Below are 21065 nucleotides of genomic sequence, written 5' to 3' on the forward strand. Positions count from 1 at the left end.
TTCAATCTCTGCTTCTCATGCTAAGGTTTTTCTGATTGCTTAGTCCCACATGTTGGAAACCGTGTTCCGAGCCATTATGCTTATTATGTGCAGTAAAGTTCGCTCATTAACATTTTGATATTCTTGTATTGTAGAGGTGAACCAAGAGAAAGATTAGATAATTACATGTCATCTTGCTTCCGCCCTTAACTCTCTCAAAACCACTTCCAGAAAATTCTCAATGACATCGTTTGCAGTATAGTAAGCCTGTGGTAATGACAGACTTGAGATTTTTGCTTATAGAAGGTATGGTGTCCCATTTGCTACTCAAGGAGTGAATTGAGCATCTGTTGTGTAAGAAAGTAAACCTCAATGAGAGATCTACACGAAGTGACTGCAATTTGAAAGGGCAGATGGAGGTGTATATTTACCTTCGTTCTGACAGAAATTGGTCTGGTTGGTCAGCAGCATGTAATAACATGGCAGACTGAGAAGTTGCCTTTTTATTGGCATGTTTGTATAATAGAAATAAAGAATATGTAGCAGCATTGAGGGTAAAGACCGTTAATGATTGCTGATGTCAAGAAGTCAGTATGCATGGTTGAAGCGTTTAGAATGTTAAAATAATAATAATAAAAGAAATGTGTCTTTCTCTTCAGGCCACTGCAATACTGTCTCCAGAATTTCATTATTTGGTGTTTCCTGTGTATTATAAAATGTATGTACAAATGCATGTACATGTATTAGGCAGGTAGGAAAAAAAGGTCTGCAGATTTGATTCAAGCACGTCAAAAGTTTTTGTACACAGTCACTAAACTCATTGCAATCATTTTGAACAAACCACACACCTGGAGACTGACATCTACAGACTGCATATGACATTGTACCGGTTACATTAAATAGTTTATATGAATATTATACATTGCAAATTCACACTGTATATACTTGTAGATGCAGTACCCATTAGAATATGTAAATGCACATACATATATATATTTACATAGCGTATCTAATGTGTATATACCCCATACATGTATATATATATATATATATATATATATATATATATATATACATCATTATACATTATACATGTGCACATTATTGCATAAATTCTAAAACTTCAGTAACAACACGTAGGACTCATGATATCATTATTTACATCATTATCGCTGTGATTTCTTTCATTTGATCACTTTCAAAGTAAAGCTCCATTGCTTCTCGGCCTTTTGGCAAAGATGTCAGTTGGTGCTGTATGTGTTCCTTTCTCGACGATACATTTGTTGAGGTCATTGTGCTCCATCGCGATTCCAAATTCAAAATCCACACTCAATCAAAATCTGCCCCTTCCTAGAGCAGTGGTTGCTCAGCTCAAATAAAGCCAGAAATGTTACAACTTGTCCTAACGTTCAACAACTGATCTCTGTTTGCATTTGAGTTGTTTAGAATGAAATTACGTACCATTTGTATATGCCCATTTTTATATTCATCGGTTGTATTTGTGCAGATAATTTAGATACACAAGACCTTACAACATTCACCCCACTCCCGCTTTATAAGGACTATAGTTTAATGAATGAGATAATGATGGTTTCTTGGGATGTCGTGGCGGAATTCTGTAAAGGGGAGGCGCCTTTACAAAAGTAAAGGCGGGGAATGAACTCTGCAAAAAGTCGACTGTAAAAGTATTTCGTTTTACTCTGTAAGAAAGTAAATGTCATATATCTCGTAGATAAATCCTGTCTCTCAGAGAGAGAGAGAGGGAGAGATTTCTCATCCGATTTTGGCCATTATTTTTTTGGAACGTTCTGGAGGTAATTTTGTTTTCTCTCCCTTTTGGAGTTTACACATCTTGGGGATGGTTGGGGTGGATTTCCTCTTTAAGTCAATGTATTTTTTTTTTATAAACTACAACAGGGTATCGCTCTTGCTCCATGGATAGAGAGAATTGCGATCTCCTACTTTAACGCTTCCATAATCTCAAACGAAGTTTTAGCCGCCGTCGACCCATCGCCGTCCACAAAGCGCTCCTTCATGTACTTGTCTACCATTCCGCTGGTGGGGTAGCGGAGGCGCGGCTCCTCGCTGTTCAAACACTCCAAGATGACGTCGACGACCTCATCTCCAGTCTGCATTGCCTCCATGAACGATGCCATCACTTTGGGGAAGTACGCCATCATCAGCTGAACGATGAAAAGTGTGTGCGTGTGGGGGGGGGGGGGTTGGGGGGTTGGGGAGGGGATGTGAGGAGAATTTATAAGAAATCACATAGTAGTTAGCAGGTTGAGGAACTACACATGTATGGAGTCAGTGCTGGGCAGTCACTTACTGATATACTTTTTTTTTTTTGTTATCATCATTGATTCTTCGGAAGTCTGTTTATGATTCTGTCTGGGAAAAGATGAGAAATCATCGATATAGATTGAACACAAAAAACAAAGAGACAGAGATAGATGAATAGATAACGACAGAAAAATGTAAAGCAAAAACATCATATTGCTCGTAAGTTAGTGCGTAGTGGAGACGATTTAAACAAACGACTTCGTCATATTTCTTTTTTTTTTTTAAAGAATTTAGAAATGGCGTTGTAACGAAGTACCTATGTCAGATTTGTCTGTTCAATGCGTGTGAAATCTCTTACACAAATTGTACATGTAAAGTGAATCTTTCCTCTCTCTCAGCATTCATCTCTTATTGTGATGAAAGTTTGAGAATCACCACATTAAAATGTCCGTTCTCTTTTCTCCCTTCGTCATATTACCTAATAAACCAAACTCTTGCTTACACTTTCTCAATCCTAACAACCCACTGTAACCACTGACAAATCACGATCACAAAAATCTCTAAAGATCTTAAAATCTACATTCCTATCAATATACCAACGGTCACAAAACAGTACCTAGTTATGTGTATTTTCCTCTTCGAAAAGAAACGTAAGTACATGATAATTACCTACCACTAACGATAACAACTTCAACGGTACAATGCGAAAATTACGAACATTGACATCAACATGATGATTGGTTGGAATTGCAACGCGCGCGCTCCTGCTTTATGTCAACTGCTCTTTAACATTAATACCTTTGACGATGGTGAGTTGGGGTCGGTAGACGTTGGTGTGTTCTCACTGTTGGCCTTCATGTTTTCACCGAAATTCGTCTTTACAGGACCCGGGGCCACCGTACTAATCCTAATGAAGACAAGATATTAATGGTAGACAAAATTTAAAATGAGACGATGCAATGAGATGGGTTACTCTTTCATTTTGATACCTACAGGTGTCATGGATGGGGGGAGGGGACAACGATGACGACGACGACAACGACGACGACGACAACAACAATGACAACGACGACAACAATTAGCAGCGAATACATGACACCAACGATAACAGCGACCCAACAAAACAATTACACCCAAAAAAATGTTGTATATCTTTCATGTTTCTTTCTTTCTTTTATCACTGGTGACATGTTACTCTTGACACGTCTCCTTCCTATGGCGATTTTCTTTTTTTTTTCCTTTTCTGTTTTAGTAACCAGATCTCGATTTTGCATTTTGTAAAATCTACACCGTGTAATTCTTAAAGAGGAAATCCAGTCCAAATATAAGTCAGTCTGATAAAAAGGATTCAAATTTTACGAGTTCAACAGTAAAAAGTTGACTGAAATTGGTTGAAAAATAAGGAAGTTATGACATTTTAAAGTTTTGCTAATTTCTGCAAAACAGTATTGTACAGTGGATATAAATATGCAAAGAGTGAGCTTACCATGCCATACCCTCACAATTTTCCATTGATCATGTACAAAAAAGTGATGAAAATTCAATGTTTCTGTCATTGAAATCTGAATATGAAGTTATTCCTGGTTGAATAACTTCAGAGTAGTGATCAGTTGGACATACGAGGATTTGAGCCTCGGGCACAATTGTGCTTGAATGAAAAACTGAAAATTTCAAAACTTGATGTACGAACTATACAGTATGTCCCAAAAAAAAAAAATACAACCCACTTTTCGCACTGATAACACTTAATATGATTAAACCGTCTAAATGCTACTTCAGATTTGGTTAAACGGTCATAGAGAAATGTGGATTGTTGTAAAGCATGTCATGAGTTTGATTCTTCCAAGTTTAGCACTTGGATGCTCTTCGAATTAATGTGTGAACACAATATACAGAACTTGGAGCGAAGTGATTTCTGACATGCTCTACAAAATTCCTCTTTTCTCTTTGACCACTGAAGCAAATCGAATGGGGGTTTCTGTAAGATGTGGGCAATGAGTTATAGTTTCATACCCTGAAATTGTATTTGGATTGATTCCCTATTTTTAAAGCTATCGTTGCGGAGGGTACCATTATAATTTTTTTTTAAGGACATACGGTATGTAAAGTAATTTGTGAGGGAATGACATGCTCACTTTGCCATTTGCATATCCATATTCACTGTTCAAGAACTGTTCCCCCCCCCCCAAAAAAAAAAAAAATAGCGAAACTTCAAATGTCATAACTTCCTTATTTTTCATCCGATTTCGGTCAAATTTATATATTATTTTATATATTATATCTATATACCGCTGAACTCGTAATATTTAACTCTTTCTTATCAGAGTAACTTATATTTGGACTGGATTTCCCCCTTAGATATGCTCCTGATTTTATTCGATGATATCACTCTTCGGGCGTACTAGCTCACTGTGATCTACCAGCTTATTTTTAGGCCTACATAATGTCCTACATGCTTAGGAAAACACTCATAGTGATATAAATTCATATTGAATCACATCTTTTTTTTTTTTAGTGTTCAAAATTTGACGAAACGCGCAAAGATGATGATGATGATGATGATTGATGATGGTGGTGGTGGTGGTGGTGGTGATGATGATGATGATTACTCTAATCAGATTACATGAAGTATATTTTTCATCAAATCCATCTCCTTTATATAGATCCTTCATTCAAGCATGAAAGAACAAGCGCATAAAAACAAGAAACATAGAAACAAAATGCCTACCAAACGTTGAAATAGCGTAGTTCGGCGTAAAGTGTTTCCGTGAGGCCTTCCATGGCAAACTTTGTTGCGGCGTAGACATGAGTGAAGGGGAAACCTGCACATGCAAATATCCAAAAATGGAATGATTCATATTTCATCGTTGCTCACTCGTATCTATGTGAAAACAATGTTTTGGATATCGTCATTTTGTGCAATAGTTAGAGGCAAACGGTGAAGCTTACCAAATTGCAAACATTATAAACAGTCCTGTCCCATGGTTTTTAGATTTGAGAAATTCGTTGATCTAAAAGTTGAATTATTCAGTATAACATAATCAGTATCATGTACACATTTAAAAATTTTCATTCATTCATTTAATTTTTCTAGGATATTATCATGTCTATTTATAGTAGGAACATTTGTACGTAGAACTATAACTGCAGATGAATCTCCGTATAAACAAAAACAAGCAGTTTAGTGCGATCCCGTTGTAACAAACACATTTGTCTTGTTCGTAACAAAATTTTCTTACAATAATGTAACAATTCAGGTCCAAAATATAATCTAATCTAAACTACCAGTTTATTTACTTCATTTATCCAGCTAGAACGAAAATCCGATATAAGAACAGAAAACTGCCGATATCGAGGACTTTCTTATAACCGGAATCGGCTATATCAGATTACATACCACGGGTAAACTTTGATGCGAGAACGGATCACGGAAACAAGCAGTGCTTACCGCTGATGCCATTAAGACTGCTGATACCGATGATTCGACCCGACCTCTGACGCTTCATGACCGGAATCACTTCCTGGGTCATCCGAAACGTTCCCAGGATGTTCGTGTCTACCATACTCTTCATGTGTGCCATGCTCATCTCTTCGAAGATGCCACAATGGCCAAAGGCAGCGTTATTAACTGAAAAATCATAAGGGTGTATGGAAAAGTTTTATGGTAAATAAATATTTTTCCTGTTCATGTTGAATAAACTCCCATGCATGAGAATTAACGGGTTGGTATAGTGATACTTCCGTTGTCATAAAGTCAACATGGAGATGCAGTATAAGTTTGTATGAAATCACTGTGGGAGTCAGATTCCAACTTGGGGAAACGATTCATTTTATTTACACCTTCGATAGTACAAGCATGCATAGACATAATATTTTTTCCCTTATAGCACCATCACGAGGGCATAATATAAATGTTATAAATGTTATTTCATAAAGACTTAGTAACGTGTAAATTCGTGGAGTAGGAAGGCGAGCCCGGTTCGGGTACACTGGAGAATGACCAGAACAAATTATAGTGTATAGCCTCATCACTGATCTCTTTGTAAGAACCGGCCTATATACACACACAGCCGAAGAATCGCGGTCATCCCACGAGACCGACACCCACGAGTTCGATCCTAAAAAAAAAAAAGGGATCCATCATACAGTTAACGAGTCATAGGGCCCATGAGTTCGACACAATAGGAAAATAACATCCATGAGTTCGACACTAGGTATAAACAGCTCACGAGTTCGACATTACAACATGGGGCTTAATGTGTCGGTCTAATAGGCCTTGTCCGTTTAGTGAAGAACTCATGGGCTGTATAACTCGTGGGCTGTACGACTCGTGGGTTGTATGACTCGTGGGTGTCGGTCTCATGAAGTGCACCCGAAGTCGAAGAATCTCGACCGGAGTCAACCATTAACGATGATCATGCGCTCCGATGTGCATATTCGTTGATACGATCGTGCATGGCTGACGGGCGCTATACTCATGCCCCTCTGGGCATGCAGGGAATTCAGTAGGACTAACTACTGCAAAACGAGAAATGTTCGCATGCATTTTAATTTCGCGAATTTCGCGAACGCCAAGATTCGCGAAAATGAAATGCATGCGAAAGTTCTTGTCTACGCTGTATGCATTGAACGCCACTGGCAATTCGCGAAAATTTCATTCCGCGAATATATCATGTTTTACGGGTATGTTTCCCCGGGCTACCAGGACCTACAACCCTTGCCAAGAGATGGAACACGCGAGATTGAATTGTCTGTCACAAGAGAACGAAAGCTAGCTCCACGACATTTCCTATTTACTGGCATCATATAGATTAATCTGGAAGTAACATGTGAATCATTGCTTTATTCCATATTGCGAATGTTTCCATTCTTATACCAGACCACATACTTAAGACATCGATGCGGCCATCTCTCTCCGTGATCTCCTTGACAACCGAGACGATCTGCTCCTCCTCGTTGATGTCGAGCTTCAGGATGAAAAGTGTGTCGTTAAGAGCGCTGCCCGCCGCCTTCTCCAGATCCTCCTTCTTGGCAAGGTTCCTCATGGTGGCGTAGACTCGGAAAGACTTGTTTGGGTCCTGGGCCAGCTTGACCGCCGTGCAGAGGCCAATGCCGGACGAGCAGCCGGTGATGAGGGTCACTCTTGGGGATGCCATGATGCTCCTGGTTCAGGATGTGAAAATTTTCACAACCGTAGCCGAATCTAAATCATGTCACCAATTTATGAAACAGTTCATTCACATTGCCTGGCCAGGCATCCCCACCCTTTCTTACTTTAACGAATATTCCAAGACAGCTCCACTGATGGTCGTATGATTCTGACTGTTCCAAAGTAACTATCAGATGGACAATAATAATGAACCATGTGACCATGCAGCCAGCTGAAAGTCCACATAAAGTGGCAGATTAGTATTGAATAGAATGTACTGTGTATACATCAGAAAAGTGGAAATTAACTCTGGCCAACTACTTTTTGTGGGGTTTGTGCTGGACGGTCACATTCACTTACTTTAATTATATTCGTATATTGTTATATACGTGGACTAATACAGAAAGCTCTTTTTATTTCTTTTTTTTTTGACGATGAGTTAGGTAGGGCTTACTGTTTTTTAAAGATTTATTATCGAAAAGAAGATGACTAAGGAAGAAAGTTTTAGGGGCCTACATTCATTTTGCTTATTGATTAAACAGGATTTCTAAGTTAAAGGCTATAGAGTATCAATTCGTATCCATTACACACTATCAAGTTATTAACCAACCACTCGGATTTTGACTGGCACTGATATCAAAGTAAAACAAAGCTCCACAACTTTTTTTATTTTTTAAATTCAGTGTTAGGAGGCAAGTATAATGAACCAATTGTGACGTTATGAATGGCACACAAGATGTGAGGAAATGTATTGCCTCTTGTTTCCTCGTTATCGTTATTTTCATGAAGTTTGGGTGCCGTATAAGAAAGACACATTTTGACGCTATCGAGTCGTTCGCATTACGCAATTGTGACTGCATTGTAAAGATAAGTTAATACGTTAAGACAGAAGACAAATACCCAAAGGCGTGGATTATCATGGGCGGTGTGTGTTTTGTCCTTCACTTAAGTAAGGTATGCCGACCAAACAAACCTCGAAAGACAGGTATACACTTCTCGGACTATGATCATCATTTATTCTCCAAACTGCCATAGGCTTATATAATTTTTCTTCGTGCATTGTGCCAATCGTTTCGTGTACATGTAATTACAGACAAAGGCAGTTGATTCTTTTTTTTTAAACAATTGATTGATATCTCAAAACAGGTTGGCGACTTACCCTATAAAGCAGAATTACTATATAGGATACAATATTTTGTATTATTTTTTAATCAAGTTTTAGGCGACGTACACCCCTTCCAACCCCGAAGAATACTGAATCAGTACATTTGAAATAAACGGTTGAGCACGAGATTCTGTAAAGCCCATTACGAAATCATTGTTCGCTCAACGTTTAAAAGGATCAGCGATGGGTTAATTACTTTAATTGGGCTTCCGTACGAAAGGTTATCTTCGTCTTTTGCTCGATAAAACAAGGCAACCCCTTACCGTACAGATTTTTATGAAACAACATATATATAAGCCTTCACAATCACTGGACTTAGGAGATCTTAGGAGATTCTTCCCATCGGAACACACGTTGTTTGGTCTCCTTTTTCCTCTTATTTCTCCGATAATTAATATGTTGCGTCTGGTTGTCAAAACCCGAGTAAAGGTTATACTTTTTCAACGGAGAATAACATAATTATGTTCTTACCTGAGAATAAACTGATTTACGAAGGAAATTTCCTGTCAGAAGAAAAGTTGTTCACCTGCGGTCAGTGGGCGAGGCTGCAAGACGTAACAGTCGGCACGACGCTGTCCAGTCTGTCCCTGAGTTTTGGCTGACTGGCTGATTGTGGGAGTGGATTCATCAGCGGTTTATTCGTACGAACCCACGCATTGCTGTATTCATCCATCCCTTGTAATATTGACACAACTGATTAACATTATGTCCTGACCCATGCTGCCTCATGGAGCTCATAACTGACTCGAAATCTGCCACTGATTTCTACGAACAGAGCTGTTCCGATTGGCCTATAGATGCTCACTTTTCATGAGAAACTCTACTCGCTATTGTTCAAGTTGTCATAACTGGTGGGATCGAGATATAAAGTCAGAATACCGCTATGAGATATGAACGCGCATAATCGGTATCAAGTTGTTTCCGTATATACATAATAACACAGCTAATTATCTCCTCTAGTTCAGGCTTTCGCTACAGGAAATTAATTACGATTGAAGCCTTGTAAGAATCGCTTTGTAGTAGATACTATGTGTATGGAGAAACCCACTCACACAATCCTAGGATTTATCAGTTATATACACTTAATGTGCGTTAGTATAAATTTTCATGAGCATGTTAGTTTAGAGATTGGTCAATAATTCCTCTCTTAGATTAGTCCCCTAGCAAACTATAATATTTGATTGTTCTGATGCTGAGATTAGTTTTTTTTTTAAAAAAGTGCCAGTCATTGGAATGCAGACATCGAACGAGCTGTTACGTAACAAACGTCATGTCCGTATAATCTTTATCTCATGATCGTTATTTCTGCATTAGCCATTACATATTGCGCGCACACACAGCATCGGGTATATAAGTGGTTATAAAATGGGTTCAAGAATGTAGCCAATTGGAAGCGCTGAAATGACTCACGTGTGCGTGCATTAATTTCTCACTAACATGCAAGGCCTGACGTCACAATGTTTACACTAGCAGTGCGCACTCAATCAATTGTTACAAGTGCGTCGGCGCTACTATACGCGCTGTCAATCCTGTAAACAACTTCTAGTTCGTGATCGGGCTGCCGGCCGGCCTTTCTTGTGCATAACATGTGTGGCGTACGTATACTCTTATACGTACAGTACTTATAAGTGCGGGATTTCCGAGTGCGACGTGCGTAAATGTTTGGGACGAACATCTTCGGACATCTTGACTTTTTGACTTGAGCGAGTGCTACATGTAGCTGACTGGTAATGACCCACAAATGCACGTGAAAAATGCTGTTAGTTTTCGACCCATTTTACAAAACAGATGATGCACAGGATTATTTCGTCTGTCCTGTGCATCATTTGTATATTATAAAATGGGTTCAAGAATGTAGCCAATTGGAAGCGCTGAAATGAGACACGTGTGCGTGCATTAATTTCTCAGTAAATGCACGGCCTGACGTACGTCACAATGTTTACACTAGCAGTGCGCACTCAATCAGTTGTTACAAGTGCGTCACGCGCTACTATATGCGCTGTCAATCCTGTAAACAACTTCTAGTTCGGGCTGCCACAACAGCCGGCGGCCTTTCTTGTGCATAACACGTATGGCGTACGTATACTCTTATACGTACGTACAGTACTTATGTGCGGAAATTCCGAGTGCGACGTGCGTAAATGTTTGGGACGAACATCTTCGGACATCTTGACTTTTGAGCGAGTGCTACATGTAGCTGACTGGTATTGACCCACAAAGGTACGTGAATAATGTTGTTAGTTTTCGACCCATTTTATAAAACAAATGATGCACAGGATTATTTCGTGGCGTTGGTGAAGGTGCGGCGCACTCTCGAGTATTGACAACGGTTGCAAACATGCACTCGGCTGCGCCTCGTGCATGTCGCACCATTGTCAATACTCTCGAGCGCGCCGCACCTTCACTAACACACTCTATCCTGTGCATCATTTGTATAATATTGTCATTCAGCTCAATAACATTTGGATCCTGAGATGTCGGAACTAGGGTTGGGTATTGGTATAGCAGAGAGTAGATTGGTGGACTGATAAGAAGATATGCTTTCAAGTTTCCGACAAAGTGCTTTGAGTACACCGCATTAGTTTGCGTCCTGGTTCTTTGTTCTTGCTCAATTATGGCACAATAATTTTGAGTTGAGTGGGCATTTAAATGACTTTGAAATTTCATGACAATGATTATTGGGCCAAAGGTACAGACAGCTGAATTGCATTGGTGAAGTTCCATCCTGATATTGCTAGAAAGCGAAAGGTAATAATATATCTCTTGTGGAAATGAGTTTAATATAATCAAATGCCAATGAGAAATCTCCTGTCTTTGGTGTCATGTCATAGATGCTGTCATTTTTTATGCTGTCTAAGAAAAGCATGTATGCTCTGAATGAGCACTTTACATGAGACGTGAACAGTTCGTGGGTTGCCCCGCAGAAGGGCCTTAGCTTAGGTAAATGTTCCTGGCAAGGTCTTAGCATAAAAGTGAGTGTAGCGTAAAAACTATCATAAGATTATTGATTCAAATTCTGAAGAACAGTGTACAATAGTATTGACTAATAGTCAAGGCGCTAATTCCTGTAAGAGGCTTAATTAAGGAGTTCGTTCAACCCACCCCGCAGAAAAGGTTTGACCAGACAAGGTGGTAGATGGGACCTCTATGAACATCCCCAGGTAGTATGTGGTTCCAAATTGTGGTGTCAGTAGAATTTTACTGGCCACTTTTCATCATGATTTGTTGGAACAAACGTAAAAGAGTCTGCGCACGCCAAGACTATTACACGCACCACTAGCACTGCTACAGGCGCCAGTGCCAGTGCTGCCTGTAGTAGTCTTAGCGCGCATATTCTTTTTCTTCGATAAACAAAGGTTTGGCCAGCAAACTAACTTTTCACGCAAGCTGGGTTCGGTGTAGTGTAGTGTAGTTTCTAGCCGTTTTTATTTCGTCTTTATTTCAAGAGTTCAAGCAAGCCGAGTGAGAGCGCATACCCGGTGATTGTGACGACCGAATCGCAATCACTAGGTGTGTGCTCTCACTCCACTTAGCGCAATATATACAGCGGGCTTCTGCATAATACACAAAATGCAACTCAGAGAAATAAAGACGAGAAATGGCTAGAAATTAAGACTAGGGTCGGTAAACGCTTGTCGCTATTTGGGGCACTGAAAACGACAAACTCACACAGTTTTTGCATTTATTTCATGAAGAATTCATCAAAACTGCATAAAACTATGTTTGTATATGTTGCTAGAGATGTCATCCATACAGTGAGATTCATTGTAAGTTATAATATTGTGCATGGTTACCATGGTAACCGGATGCCTAAAGGTGACTGGTAACCCCCAAAATGCCTCCTGCTGCTGCAAACATTGTTGTTGTTTTTTTTTTTATCTTATAGATGCAATAAAAAAAAAACAATTTTTTATTGATTTTCGTTAAAAAAGTTTTCCCTGTTGCCATGGCAACCAGTATTATCCAATCAGAATTTAGTTGTCAATAACTCGAAAACTAAAGCCCATAATTTCAAAAAGCTCAATAAGCATGTCCTTCCTTCTGCATAAAGTGTACGACATCAGGTATACGTGAAGAATATTTTGAAGCATTCTCAAGTTACAGCAAAATTTGCAAGCAAAGGCATAATAAACGGCCATTGAAAGAAAGATATCATTTTCGAATAGTAAAATACATGAAAAAGTTGCATCCGTCGTACTTTCAACACAAATTTGACTTCAAAGCATAGGCAAATGTATATAGTTTTTGATAATGTATGGACACAAATTTCCCTTAAAAATAAGATGAATACAGAAAGCAAAGCCAATATTCTATAGTAGCTCTTTCGAGTATTTACAGAGCGATGGTTATTCAAAACAATCCTGGAAAAGGGCAGAGGAAAGCAATTGATTGTTTATGTTAGGAAGTTTATTCAAGAATACCGATAAATTCCTTTCTAAAGAGGGAATATACACGTGCGCTGGATTATCCATCAAAGAATTAAGTGTACTTTTGTGTTCGTTAACTATTGTTATACATATATATATATATATATATATATATATATATATATATATATAGAATAAAATGAAATATCATGATACGTAGATTTTATTCAAAACGTGCAGTAATGAATTATTGCTGAGGAAAGAATGAGAGAAAAATCTTGGGCGTCTTTTCCCTTTTTATCCAGACTAATTTTACAGTGTAGAACTCATCTACAATGAGTGATGTGCACGAAAGGCAAAAGAAACAAACCTGTCTAAATTCCAGATATTTTTGGGAGTTACCAATCACCTGTAGGCATCCGGTTACCATGGTAACCATGCACAATATTATACCTTACAACGTATCCCATTGTATTGCTGACATCTCTAGCAACATGCACATATATAGTTTTAAGGCGTTTCGATGAATCCTTCGTGAAATAAATGCAAAAACTGTGATAATTTTGTCATTTTCAGTTCCCCAATAGCGACAAGCGTTACCGACCCTAATCTTAATTTCTAGCTGTCTTTATTTCGACTTTATTTCTCTGAGTTACAGCTTGTGTATTGTGCAGAAGCCCGCTGTATTGCGCTAAGCCGAGTGAGGGTGCATGCTCAATGATTGCCACAAAAAACGGTTCGGGCGTCACAATCGCTGGGTATGCACTCTCACTTGGCTTGCTTCAACTCGGAGAAATAAAGACGAAATATAAACGTCTGGAAACTACACTACACCGACTCCAGCTTAGCGTGAAAAGTTAGTTTGCAGGCAAAAACCGATGTTTGTCGCGGAAAAAGTCTTTGTACGCTAAGACTTTAACACGCACCACTGGCATTGGCGCCTGAAGCAGTGCTAGTGGTACGTGTAGTAGTCTTAGTGTGCGCAGACGCTTCCTCGAAGAATATGATCATGTCGCAACTAAAATGGCCTGTAAAATTTCATTGATACCACAATTTGATATCACATACTACCTAGGGGTGTTCCAGAGGGTCCAACCGACCACCCCATACAGTCAAACCTTTTCTGTGGGGTGGGTTGAACGAAGTCATTTTTTCTGGGTCGTTGCGCCTGGACTATAAATGGAGATAAATTTCTAGCCCAGAAAATTAAGAACTCCATTTTACAGAGACATTCGAACATCAAAAATGTGATTATCTAAAAAAAGTACCTTTTTTGTGTGTATAACGCATCAGGTAAGGCCCTTCTGCAGGGCATTTGACGAGTTGTATGCCAGACTCATGCAATTATAAAAGTGAACAAATTGAATTTAAATTGAGGTATTGGCTTCAAATGAATGTATGTTATGAGTGCACAAGATGAATGTTGCAGTGGACTTTGAGGTAGAGTGAAACTTGCTATGATGTAGTTAAAAATTACACAGAATGTGGGAATATTTCTTTTCGACAACATGAAAATCGGAAACATGGGGATGACTATGTTCCTGGTTGTTTGGAGGTGAGAGGATGCATTACCTAAGGGAAATGCACCCTCTCACCTATTGACTTCAAATTTGAAATGATTGGTTTTTTGCAAATGTGTACATGAGCATTGTAAATGCTGCCCAAAAGAAATGCATCCTCTCACCTATTGACTTGAAACTTGATATTATTGGAAACAGTAAAACTGCGATTATAGGCAGATGTGGACACATTGTTCTTTAGGGTATTTTTTAAGAGTTACCAGATTCTAGTAAAAAATGATACAGCAACAGCACAAATTACAGTACTTTTGTGGGAGCCACCCAGAAATATTCTTAAGTTCAATGTGAAATTTTAATGTGAGGATGATTAGAATATAGTGTGGACGAGAGGGATGAGTTTGAAGGGACCTGAATATCCATTTAACATTTTTGAGCAGCAAAGAAGGCTCCCGCATAAAGAACTCATAAAAAAAAAACACCTATCATGTTTTTGATTAGAAATAGTGTATTCCTGGACATTTTAAAAAGTTTTTCTTAAGGCAATGTATGGCCAGCAGGGTGGCAGGAAAGCAAAAAGTCAACAGTAGGGAGGCCAATGACTTTTGCTTGGATTCTTTTAAAAAAAAACAGACAAGTTTGGTATCACTGGAAATGTCCTGCCAAGAGAAAGACAATTAATCAGCTAAATCGATAAAAACTTGGTAAAGTTACAATTTAAAAATTCTACTGCAAAATGGGACCCTCTAAAACAAGACTAGCAGTAAAATAAATGATTGGAAAATGATCCCCATACTTCATGCTTTCATGTGATACCACGTCCATATGGGTTTTTTTAAAAGTCCTTCATATCCCATTCCAAATTTGACAAGAACTAGAAAAATGTTCAATATGACATTTTTTGTGTACTGACAGATATTATTTCAAAATAACCAGATTTCACTGTCCTCCCTACCAACAGGCATTTATTTTGGGCCCCCTAATTAAGTATTTTAATCTTTAAATTGACATTTGTTTTCTGTGAAATTAAACTTAATTTTTCTTTTAACCTGAAGAATATTTGGAACTCGTATCATTTATGCCTCCTAACTAAACTGGAGATATTTATATAGTTTGAAGGTACCCCAAAATCCATTTAAAAGTACTATCTGCAGCAATGCTGCAGGCCAAGCCTGGCCCAAGCCTTCACGAGGGAGGTAAACAGTGCAAGTGGTGCAGAGCGGCTACAGCTACGACGTAACTCAAATTTTTACCTTGAATTTTATTGAAGGCCACAGCTACATGTAGTCGTTCTTGGTGATAGGATCGTAGCTCCATGGTATAAACACTAAATGTAGCACGGTGTGGCAGGGTTAAGGGGGTCCCATGGGGCCTTCTTGAGGTTAATGAGTGTGGGGGCATCGAATCCGGTCAAAACGTCCCCACGTCAAAACGTCCCCGCCGTGTTCCAACCAAAACGTCCCCGGGTCAAGTACCAGAACGTCCCCGCTTTTGTCCGCGCGCGACGCTAGTGTACTTTCGCACCTGTTTGTCGAATGACCTCCAAACATGCACAAACTCACCCTAGTTATCCAGTAACCTAAATACTTGCATCTGAGTGAGATTCGAGTCCAGTAGAAATGGAATTTTCACCATTTTTTTTCTTGTCACTTATCTACTTATGGGAATAATCTTGATCGCAACTACTCGCTCGGTGATCACTGCGTTGCATCGAATTCGCGTTGCATAGGAGCAGACACCGCGCACGGCAGCACAGCTAGCTAGCAGCGACCTAACCTACCTAAATGCTGCTCTAAATAACAAAATGTCTTCACATTTACCGTTATGAATTGATAAGTGATACTTAGATTTTATAAAAAATTTATGACATAGAACATTTTGACCCGACGACGTTTTGGTGCCAGCTGGGCCCGGGGACGTTTTGGTCATACCCGAGGACGTTTTGGTCGTACCCGAGGACGTTTTGGCTCGGGGACGTTTTGACGTGGGGACGTTTTGACCGGTAAGCGGGGGCATCAACAGCTGATTGTGGAAGCTTGTTCCACTCATTTACTAGGACTATAAAAGTTTTTTTTTTCCCCTGATGTCCAGGCGACCCCTTGCTTTGGCTAGTTTTATGGAATGGCCTCTTGTTCTAACGATAACCACGAGTGCGAGTGGCAAGTTCAAAATAGTTCTCGATCTCAGGTTTTGAATTGTCAATGTCAATGTTTTTGAATATTCTGCCATGTTCTGCATGTTCGATGTTCTGTATGATTGGAGTAGACTATGTCTCCTCTCTTCTTTTTTAAAAAGTGGTCAGCCTTAGTCTTTCTTCGTTATAACTTTAGAGTGAAGTAGAAATACTATCTAGGCTATTACAGTATTAATATTATTATTATAATGTCATGAACATGTTGATTTGGTTTTAAAATTGTGGTTTAGGCCTTGGGTCGCCCTCATTCAATTCACCTCGCACACGTAACACTAACTGCGACCAGCAGCCCCAACGTACAGTGCGGCGGGGACTCCGGGGCTAACGTAACACCAACACTATCGCTGTACAGTGTACGCAATGGGGACTTCAATCGGTACCCTTCAATCCACCTCCATTGCCTTTGCGTTAGCCATGCTTCACGAAGAAGAGTAATTGATAATACAGTTAGGTCTAGAACCGCCGTGCAGCGGTACGCAGGTTGAAAGAGTTGAACGCTAACTAGGCAACACAGATGTTAATGTGTGGGACAACAATCCACTAGTAGTACGCGGCACAAATTGTAAATAAAAGGAATGCGTGCGCTCTCACTTTCAGCCAGTGGGGACCTAAACCACGAAATAGCCGTTGGTTTTGTACTGTATGTGCGACAGCGTGACATTACAAATAATAAAAACCTTCAGTTTACTCACAAACACACCAGATTACTTTCATTTCTCACTTCTCATGAACTTTGTCTTTGATGGATGCCTGTCGAATGTACATGCGATGATATGATGATCAACACGCGATGGCGTTCAAGCTAGTTGTTCGTTTGCGTTATAAGGGCACTGTCGGCTAGCGCCAGCCGTGTTGCCATCCGTTCATTGGTCCGTTAAGGACGTGCGCAGCACGTGCGCGCGGTAGACTGAACGGAGATCATCAGCGTCGAGCCGTAGCAATCACTTCGTCTATCTAACGCAACGTCATTGGGGTCAACTTGATATGAAAACGATTATAAAATTCTAAATATCACTGTATCATACCCAAGGAATCGATTTTCATCAATCTCTTCTTTCAACCACGGTCGCAATCACATGCTAACAGAATGTTAAAAGATAATTCGCAGCATGAAGCCATCAGTCAGTCTCCGTACTTCGCCACACACACACCGCACACGCACGCACACACGTACATAACACACACGAAGCTTAGATCTGTGAACCAGTCGTTTTCTTTAAATACAGTGCATTTTTCTTTTTTCATGTCAGGCATACTGGGGTGGCAACGCGGCGGTCTCGTTATGTTCTATCTGTCAACGAGATGGCAACTCGGCTGTCTCTTAATCTTACGATCAGTAGAGTGCATTTCTGTCTGTCATTGTATAGTACGTTTTGATATGTCATTTTAGTACATTTTCATGGCTGTCTCTTATGAAGTACATTTCTATCTGACATTGTAGATGGCAACACGGCTGTCTCTTGAAGTAAAGTGTATTTCTATCTGACACTGTAGATGGCAACACGGCTGTCTCTTATGAAGTAAAGTGCATTTCTATCTGACATGTAGATGGCAACACGGCTGTCTCTTATGAAGTAAAGTAAATTTCTATCTGTCATATTGTAGATGGCAACACGGCTGTCTCTTATTGAGAACATTTCTATCTGACATTGTAGATGGCAACACGGCTGTCTCTTATGAAGTAAAGTGCATTTCTATCTGACATTGTAGATGGCAACACGGCTGTCTCTTATGGAGTAAAGTGCATTTCTATCTGACATTGTAGATGGCAACACGGCTGTCTCTTATTGAGAACATTTCTATCTGACATTGTAGATGGCAACACGGCTGTCTCTTATGGAATAAAGTGCATTTCTATAATTGTCATTGAGATGGCAACACGGCTGTCTCTTATGAAGTAAAGTAAATTTCTATCTGTCATTGTAGATGGCAACACGGCTGCCTCTTATTGAGAACATTTCTATCTGACATTGTAGATGGCAACACGGCTGTCTCTTATGAAGTAAAGTAAATTTCTATCTGTCATTGTAGATGGCAACACGGCTGCCTCTTATTGAGAACATTTCTATCTGACATTGTAGATGGCAACACGGCTGTCTCTTATGAAGTAAAGTGCATTTCTATCTGACATGTAGATGGCAACACGGCTGTCTCTTATGAAGTAAAGTGCATTTCTATCTGACATGTTGTATAGATGGCAACACGGCTGTCTCTTATGAAGTAAAGTAAATTTCTATCTGTCATATTGTAGATGGCAACACGGCTGTCTCTTATTGAGAACATTTCTATCTGACATTGTAGATGGCAACACGGCTGTCTCTTATGAAGTAAAGTGCATTTCTATCTGGCATTGTAGATGGCAACACGGCTGTCTCTTATTGAGAACATTTCTATCTGACATTGTAGATGGCAACACGGCTGTCTCTTATGAAGTAAAGTAAATTTCTATCTGTCAGTGTAGATGGCAACACGGCTGTCTCTTATGAAGTAAAGTGCATTTCTATCTGACATTGTAGATGGCAACACGGCTGTCTCTTATTATGAAGTAGCCACAAGCATACAAGCTCTATAGTATGAAACATAGCCATTAATGAAATATATAAACATATCCATTTGGAATAAACAACATTTAAAATAAAAACTTGGAATAACATTAGTTGTTTTACAGGCTGCAAGCGCATCAAGAAATTCAGTGCTTTCATATAGCTGAATGTAGCCACAAGCCTACAAGCTCCTTATCAAGCATAGCCATTAACGAAGAATAGCAAAAAGCAACACATCTTAAAGCAAAATTATGTTTATAAATGTTTATAAATAAACGGATAAAATGATGCTCTCAAATATAAAATAAACGGAGGTACATGTATTATGTAAAGTCATCAATGTGCATATCATTTTTCAATTCATTGTCTAAATTGGCTTTGCTACAGCATAAGGTGGGGTCGTCCTGGGGTACTCCTTGCTCCATCAAGTCACCTGGCCTCGAAGTATGGGAGGGTTAAGGACTGATGAAGGCTTACAGTTTCCACTCTACCACCAAGCTGCTAACTACTCTATTCTACTCTACATCAAGCTACACATCTAAAAAAAAAAAATGGGAAAATGCACTTTACCTTATAAGAGACATCCGTGTTGCCATCTCAATGACACACATGGAAATGCACTTTATTCCACAAGAGACAGCTGCTGGTTGCCATCTGAATGACACATACTAGTATAGAAAAAATGCACTTTATTCCATAAGAGACAGCCGTGTTGCCATCTGAATGACACATACTAGTATAGAAATGCACTTAATTCCATAAGAGACAGCCGTGTTGCCATCTGAATGACACATACTAGTATAGAAATGCACTTAATTCCATAAGAGACAGCCGTGTTGCCATCTACAATGTCAGATAGAAATGTTCTCAATAAGAGGCAGCCGTGTTGCCATCTACAATGACAGATAGAAATTTACTTTACTTCATAAGAGACAGCCGTGTTGCCATCTCAATGACAATTATAGAAATGCACTTTATTCCATAAGAGACAGCCGTGTTGCCATCTACAATGTCAGATAGAAATGTTCTCAATAAGAGACAGCCGTGTTGCCATCTACAATGTCAGATAGAAATGCACTTTACTTCATAAGAGACAGCCGTGTTGCCATCTACAATGTCAGATAGAAATGTTCTCAATAAGAGACAGCCGTGTTGCTATCTACAATATGACAGATAGAAATTTACTTTACTTCATAAGAGACAGCCGTGTTGCCATCTACATGTCAGATAGAAATGCACTTTACTTCATAAGAGACAGCCGTGTTGCCATCTACAGTGTCAGATAGAAATACACTTTACTTCAAGAGACAGCCGTGTTGCCATCTACAATGTCAGATAGAAATGTACTTCATAAGAGACAGCCATGAAAATGTACTAAAATGACATATCAAAACGTACTATACAATGACAGACAGAAATGCACTCTACTGATCGTAAGATTAAGAGACAGCCGAGTTGCCATCTCGTTGACAGATAGAACATAACGAGACCGCCGCGTTGCCACCCCAGTATGCCTGACATGAAAAAAGAAAAATGCACTGTATTTAAAGAAAACGACTGGTTCACATTTCTAAGCTTCGTGTGTGTTATGTACGTGTGTGCGTGCGTGTGCGGTGTGTGTGTGGCGAAGTACGGAGACTGACTGATGGTTTCATGCTGCGAATTATCTTTTAACATTCTGTTAGCATGTGATTGCGACCGTGGTTAAAAGAAGAGATTGATGAAAATCGATTCCTTGGGTATGATACAGTGATATTTAGAATTTTATAATCGTTTTCATATCAAGTTGACCCCAATGACGTTGCGTTAGATAGACGAAGTGATTGCTACGGCTCTACGCTGATGATCTCCGTTCAGTCTACCGCGCG

General features: G+C 39.4%; 1 protein-coding gene across 4 annotated transcripts; it reads right to left on the reverse strand.

The window, feature by feature from the left end:
• Positions 1 to 1065: 1065 nt before the first annotated feature.
• On the reverse strand, positions 1066 to 17421 carry LOC140231773 (retinol dehydrogenase 8-like). 4 transcript variants are annotated; one of them, XM_072311929.1, is made up of 7 exons: positions 17376 to 17421; positions 9048 to 9182; positions 7151 to 7425; positions 5711 to 5890; positions 4991 to 5084; positions 3061 to 3169; positions 1066 to 2162 (listed from the first exon to the last, which is right to left on the reverse strand). In XM_072311929.1, exons 3-7 carry the CDS (start codon positions 7416 to 7418, stop codon positions 1938 to 1940), a joined length of 876 nt encoding a protein of 291 aa, XP_072168030.1. In that variant the 5' UTR covers positions 7419 to 7425; positions 9048 to 9182; positions 17376 to 17421; the 3' UTR covers positions 1066 to 1937. The 4 variants fall into 4 exon arrangements, with proteins under 4 accessions (XP_072168030.1, XP_072168027.1, XP_072168029.1 ...); XM_072311926.1 differs by having other exon boundaries at positions 7151 to 7465; positions 9103 to 9182; positions 17376 to 17403; XM_072311928.1 differs by lacking the exon at positions 17376 to 17421 and having other exon boundaries at positions 7151 to 7465; positions 9103 to 9282.
• Positions 17422 to 21065: the final 3644 nt, after the last annotated feature.

This window comes from Diadema setosum, chromosome 8, assembly GCF_964275005.1.
Source record: "Diadema setosum chromosome 8, eeDiaSeto1, whole genome shotgun sequence".
NCBI classification, from domain to species: domain Eukaryota; kingdom Metazoa; phylum Echinodermata; class Echinoidea; order Diadematoida; family Diadematidae; genus Diadema; species Diadema setosum.

What these genes read in the sequence shown, in the direction of transcription:
- LOC140231773 (XM_072311929.1), bottom strand. Translation starts at nt 7,418, where the DNA reads ATGGCATCCCCAAGAGTGACCCTCATCACCGGCTGCTCGTCCGGCATT. An exon ending in CTACGCTATTTCAACGTTTG is followed by an intron (nt 3,170 to 4,990) that starts GTAGGCATTTTG and finishes TGTCTTCATTAG; the next exon opens with GATTAGTACGGTGGCCCCGG. An exon ending in CCAACTCACCATCGTCAAAG is followed by an intron (nt 2,163 to 3,060) that starts GTATTAATGTTA and finishes TTCATCGTTCAG; the next exon opens with CTGATGATGGCGTACTTCCC.